The sequence below is a fragment of the Corylus avellana genome, chromosome ca8 (genome assembly GCF_901000735.1).
Source record: "Corylus avellana chromosome ca8, CavTom2PMs-1.0".
NCBI classification, from domain to species: Eukaryota; Viridiplantae; Streptophyta; class Magnoliopsida; order Fagales; family Betulaceae; genus Corylus; species Corylus avellana.
The window spans coordinates 22,771,483-22,783,278 of NC_081548.1; the positions used below are offsets into that span (position 1 = coordinate 22,771,483).

Sequence of the window (11,796 nt, forward strand, 5' to 3'; positions counted from 1 at the left end):
TAGACATTGTTTTAGCAGAATTTTCTGCCATGTTGATGGTTGGATTAATGAAAGTTCTGATGTTTATTTAAAGAAAAAAAAAAATCCTTGGCGACACACTACCGATGTAAGTACTGTTTACTAGCACTGGTGTCACACGTGTAGCACTAGTCTAAAATTTATACTCTCGCCACCTCATCATTACCGTCCACTAAAGGACAAAGGTAACTACCGCTGTAATTCTAAAGGGGGAATTTATGTTGTACCAGCCATGATCTTATCCAATTACCAGGCAACATGCATTGAGAGACCGCACTACATGACGCAGGTAAGAGCTGCCCAACCAAAGAAGGGATCCATGATAATTAATATAAAAATGAAGAAACAAACTACCGCGGGTGTGCTCTCTTGATTGCCATTTCTGCCTTTTTAAGTATTAACTGTATTATGCTATATATGTATTATTCGACAAAAATATCATATGAATTAAGCATTAATTAATTATAGTTGTACGTCCTGCCGATACACCTGGTGGTAAGCTTATTTCCTCACTTCTATTCTTATTACAAATCAAATTACCAAAACAAATTGCACGTGCAAATCAAATTGCATGTGCCAAATGCCAAATCAAATTGCACATGCAAGAAAAAGGAAATGTATACCTATCGGTGGGTGCCAGTAGGGAATACTTACGATGCTTAATTGGGTGAATATTTTTGTCTAAAAATGAAAGTTGAAAACAAACAATAAGCAACGAGTTTGAGCTAAGGGCCAAATTAAAAGTTCTATTTTACTTACTCAGAGCTCCCTTTTATAGTATGTCTCATATAACTGTTTTCAGCTTGTATCTTGGGCCAATCGTATTGTGGGATTGTTCCCATGATAGCCTAAATTAATATCGAGATGTTATTTCCTCTGAATCAGGAACGTATATGATATCGTGAGATTGGATTAGATTCCATTGTTAATGGAGTGGATTCCTGCTATGCACAAACTTAAAGAAATCGAGCCTGTCCTAGACTCCTAGTGATGGACTTTGAGTTTGTGAGCCAATCTTATGGCTGTGTTTGGCAATGGAATGGAAAAAGGGTGTTGAACGGTAGTGTAACAGATTTGATTGATATGAGAGAAAAAAAATAAGAATGTTTTGTATAAAAAAAGTGAAAAAAATTTGTTTTGTAGTGATTTTTTTATTTGAATAATAATAAAAAGTTATTGATGTAATGTAAAAAATAAGAATGTTAGGGTTGATTTTGAGAAGAATTTTTTGAATTTTTGGGTCCGGTCTGGTCTGGTCCGGCCCTTTCCCAAACACAGCCTAAGGTTTTGGTAGGCTAAGCTACCATGTCGACTCAATTCCCAACATACTGGATTGAAGAAATTTGTTTTCATATAATTTAGAAAAAAGCTTTATCGTATGAGAATATATAGTCTGGGAAGGAATACTTAAAACGATATCAAAGGAAAAAAGACAACTCTTTCATGTTTTTCATCATCATCAAATTAAAAATTAAAAATAAAAAGAAAAAGGGAAAAAGGGGTAATGAAAAAGCAGCTTGGCCGGAGGGTTCACTTTGCATGTGAAGAAGAATTAAGTAGAGAAAAATTAATTGGCGTACACATGATAAACAATATTGTGAAAAGGAGCTAGCAGGTCTTCAAAATACATATAAATGATACATGATTTTTTAATGGATCAAACTTGGTCCATCCTGGGATCCATTTTTTACAGGATGACCAAATTTGCTCCACTAAAATGATGCTACAGAGAAACCTAAATAATATGGGCTTTGATCAAAATAAGCAGTATTTGTTTTTTTTGGTCTTGCCCACGTCTATATAATAAGAAACATGCTAATTTATTAAGTTCCTCCACCGTAGCTAGTTGGTGGCCAAACCCCTCCGCCACTGCCATCACCGGTGACATAAGACATGCAAGACAATGGCACGAGACACAGCCCTCGGCTTCTGAGGTCTCGCCTTGCTTCTTCATTTCCATCATCCAGTACTGAACCCTGAGATATTACAACGGTGTTTAATTTGTAGCAAAATGAGAACACAGAGATAATATTCTTCAAGCGAAAAAACAGTCTTTTTTAATTTGCTCCTCCAACTACGTATGATCACTCAATATTATGAATTTTTTTTTAGGGTTGTATTTCTTACCCCTTGCATTGTTCTGCAAGTCTTGTTTCGAGATGACTTCATGTATGGGACGCTCAGTGTCTGCAGAAAAAGAACTGAAAACTTAGTATATGCAATAAAAATTAATATACTTGTTATATAATTTCCTATTGTATAACTTGTGGAAATTCAGAAGCACCTTCTTCATGAACATCTTTCTCTCTGACTCTATTTTTTTTCTTCAATAAATTAACTTCAAAAGGCAACCATCCCCAACAGCTGTTCTCAAAAGCATTATTTTTCTATTCTTTCTATTGAGAAATTTATATGGTTATTAATTTAGATAAAACTTGTTTTCACAAAGATAAATTTTTTTTGTTGTTGTTGAAAATATCACATTTCATTAACTTTAGTACTTCATTTGTTGATGAATAATCATTTTCATTGACCCAGCTCTAGTGACCTAGCTAGTAGCTAGGAAGAATCTATTTTTTTCTTCTTCTTGTGTTTCTTTCTTTTTGGAGGGAGGGCCCGGGTAGAATCTGCATGAGAGTTGCTATAAATATTATAGCTTGGAAGTAGAAAGTGACAATTGACAAACCTATTAACTACTTTTTTCTGATTTTTGGCCGGCCTAGAAAAATCTGATGCAAGTTCTTCCTTTTTTTTTTTTCGTTTTTGATAGATTGCTCTACTATACCTATTGATTAGCTAGGCATGCACTCAAGATCGAGCTTAGCCTTCACCTCCTAGGTAGGTTGCTATGGCGAATTTGTTTTCAAAGCAGCATAATTGGTAAGTTTTATAGGAGCCGGTCAGGAGCAGGGTGTTAATTATTCGATAATTTTGTCTAGTTCCCTTGTCCTGTTGTCGTCTCTTGTATTTTCACTAGAACCGCCATAAAAAGACATCAAGTTTCCAATAGATTATTAGGGTTAACAAAAAGGGATATGGTTTGAGTTACTACAAATTTCTTACAAACTTAAGATAACAGTTGATAATTGTGAAATGATTAAAAACACATGTGGAGATTGAATATGCTTGATCACCTCACCAATAACTTTGTAAAGAGTTTATAACAAAGGTAATAATATCCTTAGCAGCACTCTAATAAGTGTATTATTCTTCTAAACTTAAACATAGGTTGAGGGGTTAATTATCTAATTTTAATTAGTAAAAGGAGTAGCAATATAATTAAGTTGGAAAGATTAAAAATTCTTCCGTTTTCTAATTCATAACAAGTTGACAATACATAATTATATCAACACAATTCTTTTAAAACTTGAAGATTTTCTGTTCGCGTTTTCTAAATTTACCTAGAATTATTGGAATATTAATCTTTCTTTCACAGGAGTACTTTGGGAGGAGGTACATATATATATGTCATATGTTGTAAATTCCACAACTAATAATATTTACAAAATCAATAACAATAATAGTAGTAATAAAAACAAATACAATAATAACAAAAATAATAAAAAATAAGGAAAAAATGTAAATTTACTCCCTAAGTAATTGCTCAATTTTAATTTACTCTTTCAGTCTTTAAATATGACTTTAACTCCTATTTTCTTTTTGTTTTTTAACCTTGTTAATGTTAGGAAAGCAACTTTGCCTCATCATCAATTAAAAAATTGTTTGTTTACTATATTAAAAAAATAAAAATAAAATAGAAAAAAGACAAATTGGGAGGGGTGGCAGATCTCCAACAGGGTGGGGGTGTCCAACCCAAATAGAGGGGGTGACTCGGACAACCACCTCCATTTGCTGGGTATAAATCCACAAACATGGTCATGTAAGCCACCCTCTTTGTTGGTGATGGTTGCACGAGCAACTCCTTTATTGGGAGTGACTCGCACACTCTTCCACTATTGGGTGTGACAGAGCAAAACTGCTTACGTGGCATTAATACTAATATCAATGTCACGTAAGCAGTTTTTGACAGTTGTTGATGGAAGGAGTAGGGTGAAAAACACAGAAATCTTAAAGAGTTAAAAGTTGGATTTAAAATCGAGGGAATAATTGAACTTGCCCAATTATTTAGTTGAATATATATATATATCATACGCAACAACATTAATAGAGGCGAGGCGATAAAAAGAAGAGATCATTCTCTGCTATGGTTTACCATATAAAAGTGTATGTAAATTAATCTCCTAGCTATATGTTCCATGTGAAACTTATGTGCATCTCGATCCAAATAATGGGCGGTTCAAATTTTTATATTAAATTATTTAGAAATGAAAAGAGGCATAATTAAGAACCCTAGCACTTGTTTAATTAAAATAACGTATTTCTCATGCTTTTCTTTCTAGAAGCATGTTTTGGTAGCTTACCCTAATTTGAGGGGTGGTCTGATCTGATGTTTGAAAATTTGACAAGTTTGATATAATTTTTTTTTTTTTGTTTTTTTTAAGGATGTGGTTCAGAGCCGTCAGATGGAGGGTAACATAAGAAAATCGAGATTCAAGGTGAATGTCGGGAAGTGAAAATACCTCGACCTGGCTTTGAAGGAATTTGATGTACCCGATAGCCTCCATTAGTACCGATGCTGTATCTGTCTGCCAGATTCTCCACGCCCACATGCAAAATTGACGTCATTTCGCATTAGCAAAAAGAACACATTAATCTACTCTTTAAATTCTTTCTTAATTATTAAACAATATATTAATTCAACTCTAACAATATTTGTAATATATATATATATATATATATATATATATGCTTCCTTCTCATAGACGTAAGCAGCCCATTTGGGTCTAGGCTTTTATTTAATAGAAAGAATAATATCCTCTCCGTATCAAGTCAACAAATTATTATTTTATTTTATTGTATTTAAATTTATTCATGGACCTTATAACACCTATATGATTTAAAAATTTTAAATGACGTAATAATATATTCATCATATAGTAACATTAAAAATACTAGATATCCAACTTTTTTATAATATTTTACACGTGTCAAACTGTGATTAGAGAGTATTAAGAACTTATATCTTGCCCTAGGATGATAAATCATTTCACGATCTTGATTTTGTTTTATTGCATATAATGGTATACATAACAAAGTGACAACGAATTCATTATGTGTTAATTAACAAATATATAGAAAGTTGCTTGTGTTTTCTTAGGCCTATGTAGATGTTATTTTATAAAAAAAAAAAAAAAAAAGTTGTTCTTATATATTTCTCTCACTTAGGACCAAGAGGACACAAAAAAAACACTAGAAAAATACCTTTAACATTTCCCTATATTCTAATAGATTTGTAAAATAGTTCATCTCCCGAGCCACTCAGGACAGCAATGAGTGTTATAATGAAGGTGATGAGGGATGGAAACACTACCTTGCCAAAGGGAGCCACCAACTGCTGAAGAGCTGCAATTCTATCTCCTAGTTTTTCTTTCCTAACCTGGTTCAGTACCAAGCCACATAATTAAGACTGCAATTAATTAAACAAAATATTTGATTATGTCAAATTTATTCTTTGGCATGCACCTTAAATGGTGGACAGGAAGCGCGTGGCTCCAATCGCGATTTCTTGGGTGCAGCTTGAGATGCCTTTGCCTCCATCAAGCTGGGTCTCTTTGCTTCTGTTACTCTGTTTGCGAACTGTGATATCTTTAAAATGCAAAGAGTAAAGATCCATTAAGAGAAATAAAATAAATTCTAGAAAATATAAAAAGACGCACACAATGTATAAAGCTGAAGGTGCGCCTATTTTAGCAAAAAGAGAAGGCTATTCTTTTGACATAAGTTTTTTTTTTTTTTTTTTCTGAAAAAAAATTATATAATAAAGGGTTTTCGCTTTTCTAATTTCTTTTTCCCAGTTAAAGGTCACAATGTCCATTAACATAATCATGCATGTTTATCAATAATCATCTTAAGGTTTACTGCAAATATATCATTCGAATTGTATTTACATATTAATTAGTTGCATATATATATATATATATATATATATATATATGCATGTCACCTATAATTCCCCAGAAATAACCGATATGTTTGTTAATGTGTTTTGGGGGTGTTTTTTGCTTGAAATATATTCTGATGTAGTGTAATAGTGAAGGTTTGAATTGTTTGACAATTTTGAAGTTATTGTCATGTAACATGCATGAGCTTAGATTAATAGATTTATGATGTTCTGAATGATCATTAGGTAACAAAACCTAAAAAAAAAAAACAATTTTTTCAATGGTAACTGCTGACAAAGAAGGGCAGAAGAAGATGGAAGAGAAGATTACTCACATTACTAGGGCTACATGAGGGCCTGTGCAATTGCTGCATATGATCAAGGCCGAAAGAAGGGCCCTCTTTAAAAACGCCAAAACTATCAGTACTGTATGATCTTTCGGAGTTTAATAGATCCAAGGCCTGAAAGTTCATGTCCAAGGAGCTTAAAAATGCCGATGGCGGTTGATTCAAGTTTGAAATATTTATGCTTGGATAAATCTGGCTGAAGTTCCCTCTACTAATTCCCACTGCCTCGCTTCCAAAACTAGCACAGTTGTGGGCGTTGGAGTAAAACCCTTTGGAGGCGGAGATGGTCTTGAGCAACAGCTTCTCACTAAGATCAATATTTATATTCTTTTGCTCATTCTTTATGTGGGTTGGAGCAGGAAAATGGAAATCTTCAATACTTGAGGAACTACTGTTTAACATTTCAGAGAATTTGGGGAGGAAAGATTCTGAGAGCTCTTCCTTGATGAAGCTGCCTGCATTGCTACTCCACTGAAAGCTCGAGTGATCTTGGAGCATGCAAGTGTTGAGAGAAGGGACTAGAATTTCACTATTTTGCCTTGAATCCCCTTGGTTTGAGAAAACTCCATCTGGGTTTGGATTAAAATTACCACTACTATTCCTGCATATATATATATACCCAGTTGAAAATTTTGTTAATTTTCTAATTCAAAGGAGATCGATTAACAAGTCCTATTGAAGAATAAAGTTGAAGCTTTGCAGTTGTGCGAGTAAATATATAATATATATATCTCATAGTATATAAGAGCTCGTGGCAGGGGGTTCTTTTTATTTCTGATCAAAGCAATCGAAGAGAGAAAAAATTCCTGAACCTTTCGAGAAATATCTGATAATTGAACAACCTAAGAAGAAATTTCAACTTCTGCCCACTTTCTGCTTGATGAATAATACATCAAATCAAAAAAGAAAAAGGAAAAAAGATGCCAAACTCGAAAGTTCATTTATGATAGTACTTTGAATAGCCAAAAAAGAATGCAGAGAGAGAGAGAGAGAGAAAGTTGGAGAAAAGCTTACCAAGCATGGTGGCCTCCAACTCCATAGCAAGTAGTGGTGGTGGGCAAAGAAGAGGAGCCAAGAAGCTGGTCTTGGAGCTGATGATGTTGGTGATGGAGATTTGCAGACTCCATGATGATGATGGTAATCGTATTATAAAAGGCTTGAAAATCCCAAGATGATTAGTAAATTGAATTAACTGGGTAGCTTTGCTATAGGAATCTCTCTCACACTCTATTCAAAGAAAGACAGTTCAGGTGACACCCACATACCTGCTTGCTTTTAGCAACTTTTCTCAGTTTCCTCTTTACTCTTTCGAGTTTACAGCTTATATATTAAAGTAGCCTTGAAAAGAAAGAAAGAGAGAGCGTGAGTTATTCATCTCCATACCCCCCCTCTCTCTCTCTATCTCTCTCTCTGACTTTAATCATTTTTTTTTTCTTCTTCTTCTCTTTCTCTCTGAGCTATGTGTTTATTTTTTTGCACTCTGCAATTACTGGAAGATGATTATGCTTCGCCTACGCCATGATTAATATCCCTCCCTTCGATCCCAAGGCTTTCGACAAAGGTCTGAGAAGAGAAATGATAGCAACCATACTCTTCCTTCTTTCATCCCCACCTGTCCAAGCCTCTTATATATATTGCATTTGGTCGGTATCCAATTAAAATGAATCAGCAACCAACAATTCTCTGTAGTGCACTATCTCCAATTCTGTCCACTGAAGTGAATGCTTTTTTTTTTTTTTTTTTTAATAAGCCTGTCCTATGAATAACACGATGGGTATATGTGACACTATCATGTGCAGATACCATGTGTACAAAAAATTTGTACAAATAAATTAAATCTACTATGGACTTTTACTTATAATAATTTAAATCATCAAATTTCAAATTTAATCGCTAAAAAGCATTTAAAAAAATTGTAACAAAGGTAATCTGAGAATTGCACTAAATTTGAATATGATATCAAAGGAATGATTGTAGTTTTCAAGAGGTAATTCAATTGACTGAGATCACATCTAATGAACTGAAGGTTACTAGTTTGAATTTTCTTCCCTCATCTTGTACCGACATGTAAAATAAAAAGAAGTAATAATTATAATTTCAAATATTGTTTGTATCATTCATCTCCAATTTTAATAAATGCTACAATGATTTCACAAATATAGATATTTTAATTGTACTGCAAGTAGCTAGCTAGCACCTTTTTCTTTTTGTTTGAGGCCATGACCCATTCTCAGGTAAAGTTTTCTTTCAAAATTAGAATAGAGAAAATTGATATATATATATATATATATATAAAATGCATAATTGACACGTGCATTTTGAACACATGGAAACATATAGGCCAGGATGCCCATTTCCAAGATAAGCGTCCATTAAACGCAGTCGTTGCAGCTTGCAAGCCACAAGCGAGCCCTGTCAAACTTTACAAGTACATTATTTTTCATTGATTCGGGGCATTATAGATTGAATATGCCAATTTTTATGTTACCCACTAGAACATTAGTATAGAACAAGACAACTAATTAAATCCTACTTTGTCATCCCAGTATTGGAAGAGGTGCGTGAGGCACTTAAAGAATTCCCCCAAGAGATCATTATACATGTTTTTAATTAATTAATTAATTAAAATTTTTTACAAAATTTCCTTTAATTAATTTGATAATCTCACTAGTGACCACTATTTTATATATTTCTTTGTTTTGTATATACTTGTAAGGTTTGTGTTACACATTGAGAAAATATAAAGAAAAAAGTGGTTAATATACTTAAGTGAACATAAGCCCATTAACTTAGGCTTTTGGGCCAGAAGTAGTGTCCTAATATATATATTAATTTAATTTACTCTTGTTTGACTCTCTCAAATGAAACGGAACTAGTAACATTCAACCGTCACTCTTGGCTGCCAACTAGTAACGAAACTAGAAATTTATCTTTAAAGGGACTAGACTGTATTATAATTTTTTCTTAGGCCAAAGTAAGAACAAGAGACCTAAAATGTTTGTTTTTAACAAAATTATTGCTAAAAAAAATGGGTGGAGGCTCCCATTAGTCCCACTCTAGGCCTATCTCTGCTGCCAACTCTAGCCGCTTATTATTAAGAAAAACCCTAGCCATATGCAAAGAGAGGGGCATGAGATTTGAGACGCCCTGGGGGAGGGAGCTTTCCTCCCTTCTACTCCCTTCGACCTCTCTCCCCCTCCCCTTCTTGCCTCTTTTGAGGTCTTTTTATCCGCCTCTTTTGAAACCCTACTTTGCTTAATCGGAAGTGTTATTCACCTCTTTTGAAGCCCTATCTTATAGATCAAACCCTTCACCACAGTCAACACCAATATGTTATGTCGGTTTCGTTTATGTTTTATTTTCTCATGTATTTTTCTGTTTCTTTGTGTTTCATTTTTTCGTTTGTTTGTCTCTAGATTTGATTTCAATATCAATCTGTAGGGTGAAAGTTTAATCATTTTCTAATATTTTGTTTATACGAATCCTTAAGAGTAACAATATTGGGTTTTCGGTCTATCTTTTGTTTTCTTCGGGTTCTTTTCTGAAAGTTAATCATTGACCGATGCAAAGGAGTTTTTCAGGCATATTGAAAAATTCTTACTATGGTAAAGACAGTAAAAGGGATTGTGTTTGGAAATGCACTTGTAGTGGAGATAAAAAAGCCCATAAATCAATGACCGGCCAACGGGTAGAGACGTGATTTGCCGAAATTTGATACAAATCTGAAACTAATTGAGACGATGATATTTTGTCTTGTAATAGCCTGATATGCTATTGTGTATGTCATAGATAGTGTTTGAGTTGTGGAGATTCCAAATTATATATTTGGCATTGTATTGAGGAGGCAATTTGTCACATTTGGTTGTTATATCAATAAAGAGATATCGTTAAAGAAAATTCTAACCGCTTATTTATGACAAAAACAAATGATTAAGTCCATATAATAAGAGCCAGGGCGGAACTAGCTAAACAAAAGGTTGGGGTACGTAGTAGCTTCCTAAAACTTTAAAATTTTTCTTAAATTATATGTTGTTATGAGAGAAACCATTAAAAATTAATTTCCTACTCTTTTCAATGTCTTTTTTTTTTTAGTTTTCTCCCACCTAAAATTTTAATCCCGCCATAAAAAAATTAACAAACACAGGCTGAACAATAATAAATATATAACATAAATAGAGACATATATATATAGGAATTAAAATTATTTGCTTCACTTAATTTATGTGGTCACCCATATTAATCACAATATACATAGTACATTTGTGCCCCATTGAATAAAGCTGCAACTGTTCACGTTCTAGTACTCATCCACTGCAACACGTAACATAGGAATTGCTAATTAACACCTCAAAGAGTCGTGCAACACGAGGCAGTGGTCAAGGGAACAGTATCTTCTTCAGTTCATTATGGTTAAGATTTTTTTTCAGAAATCTTATGACTATAAATGTGACACATATCCCACTAATAAAAATAATAATAAAATATTATTTTAAATTAAAAAAATTAAAAAACAAATTAATAAAAAAAGGGGCCTATGGGGGTGGTTCGGCCACCCTTGGCTGGCCATTGGGGGTGGCTCAAGCCAACCTACCCAAAATGGGGGTGGCTGGACACCCTGGCCTTCCTTTTTTTCTTTTTTATTTTTTATTAATTTGTTTTTTAATTTAAAATAATATTTTATTATTATTTTTATTAGTAAAATATGTGTCCCATTTATAGTCATAGAATTTCTGAGAATAAATCAAAACCATGAACTAAATATTCTCCATTATGGACTAGAGAGGATCCTATTCCGTGATGAAAAAGGAAAGCAACATTATTTACCTAATTATTTGAAGCTGCTGCATTAAAAGAGAGTTGAAAGCCCGAAGCAATCGGCATTAAAGGATATATATATAGAACAGAGAGAGAGACCTGGCCGTGGAGAAGGGCTGCAGTGAGCAGCACCAGTGTGGCGGCAGCAGCACTGTTGGGGGAGGAGGCCGGAGAGAGAGACTGAGGAAGAGAAAAATGACGTCGTTTGGGGGTCCCAAATGACGTCATGTAAACAATGTCACACAGTAAGGATGCATCATTTAAACTGAAACCACGTCGCCCATGTGGCATCATTTACTGTTGTTTGAACATTAAACAATAGGTGATGTCGTTTATATGTTTAAACGACACCACTTATAAAGTGGCATTGTTTTACTGTTCAAAACGACATTAAAGCACCTTTTTTTTTTCTTTTTTTTAAGTGTACGTCGCACAAGTTCAAATCAAGTATAGTCTAGGTTTTATGAACCCTTGGATATCAAAGTCTTAAGACCCAATCATTTATTCTAAAGGCATAGGACTGTTGGATACTAATTTGATTGAACACTTAACCCTTAAGATTATAACATTCAACAACGCATATGAATTCGACGTCCATGGCTGCCCATTCTACCG

General features: G+C 33.8%; 1 protein-coding gene across 1 annotated transcript; it reads right to left on the reverse strand.

Annotated features, from left to right (window-relative positions):
- Positions 1-1,613: 1,613 nt before the first annotated feature.
- LOC132189720 (transcription factor bHLH110) lies at positions 1,614-7,949 on the reverse strand. Its single transcript, XM_059604498.1, has 7 exons — positions 7,381-7,949; positions 6,355-6,967; positions 5,602-5,724; positions 5,450-5,515; positions 4,599-4,664; positions 2,146-2,205; positions 1,614-1,994 (listed from the first exon to the last, which is right to left on the reverse strand). The coding sequence occupies exons 1-7, from the start codon at positions 7,491-7,493 to the stop codon at positions 1,842-1,844; spliced, it is 1,194 nt and encodes a 397-aa protein (XP_059460481.1). The 5' UTR covers positions 7,494-7,949; the 3' UTR covers positions 1,614-1,841.
- Positions 7,950-11,796: the final 3,847 nt, after the last annotated feature.

What these genes read in the sequence shown, in the direction of transcription:
- LOC132189720 (XM_059604498.1), bottom strand. Translation starts at nt 7,493, where the DNA reads ATGGAGTCTGCAAATCTCCATCACCAACATCATCAGCTCCAAGACCAG. An exon ending in CCTCATGTAGCCCTAGTAAT is followed by an intron (nt 5,725 to 6,354) that starts GTGAGTAATCTT and finishes TGCATTTTAAAG; the next exon opens with ATATCACAGTTCGCAAACAG. An exon ending in TGGTGGCTCCCTTTGGCAAG is followed by an intron (nt 4,665 to 5,449) that starts GTAGTGTTTCCA and finishes AGAATCTGGCAG; the next exon opens with ACAGATACAGCATCGGTACT.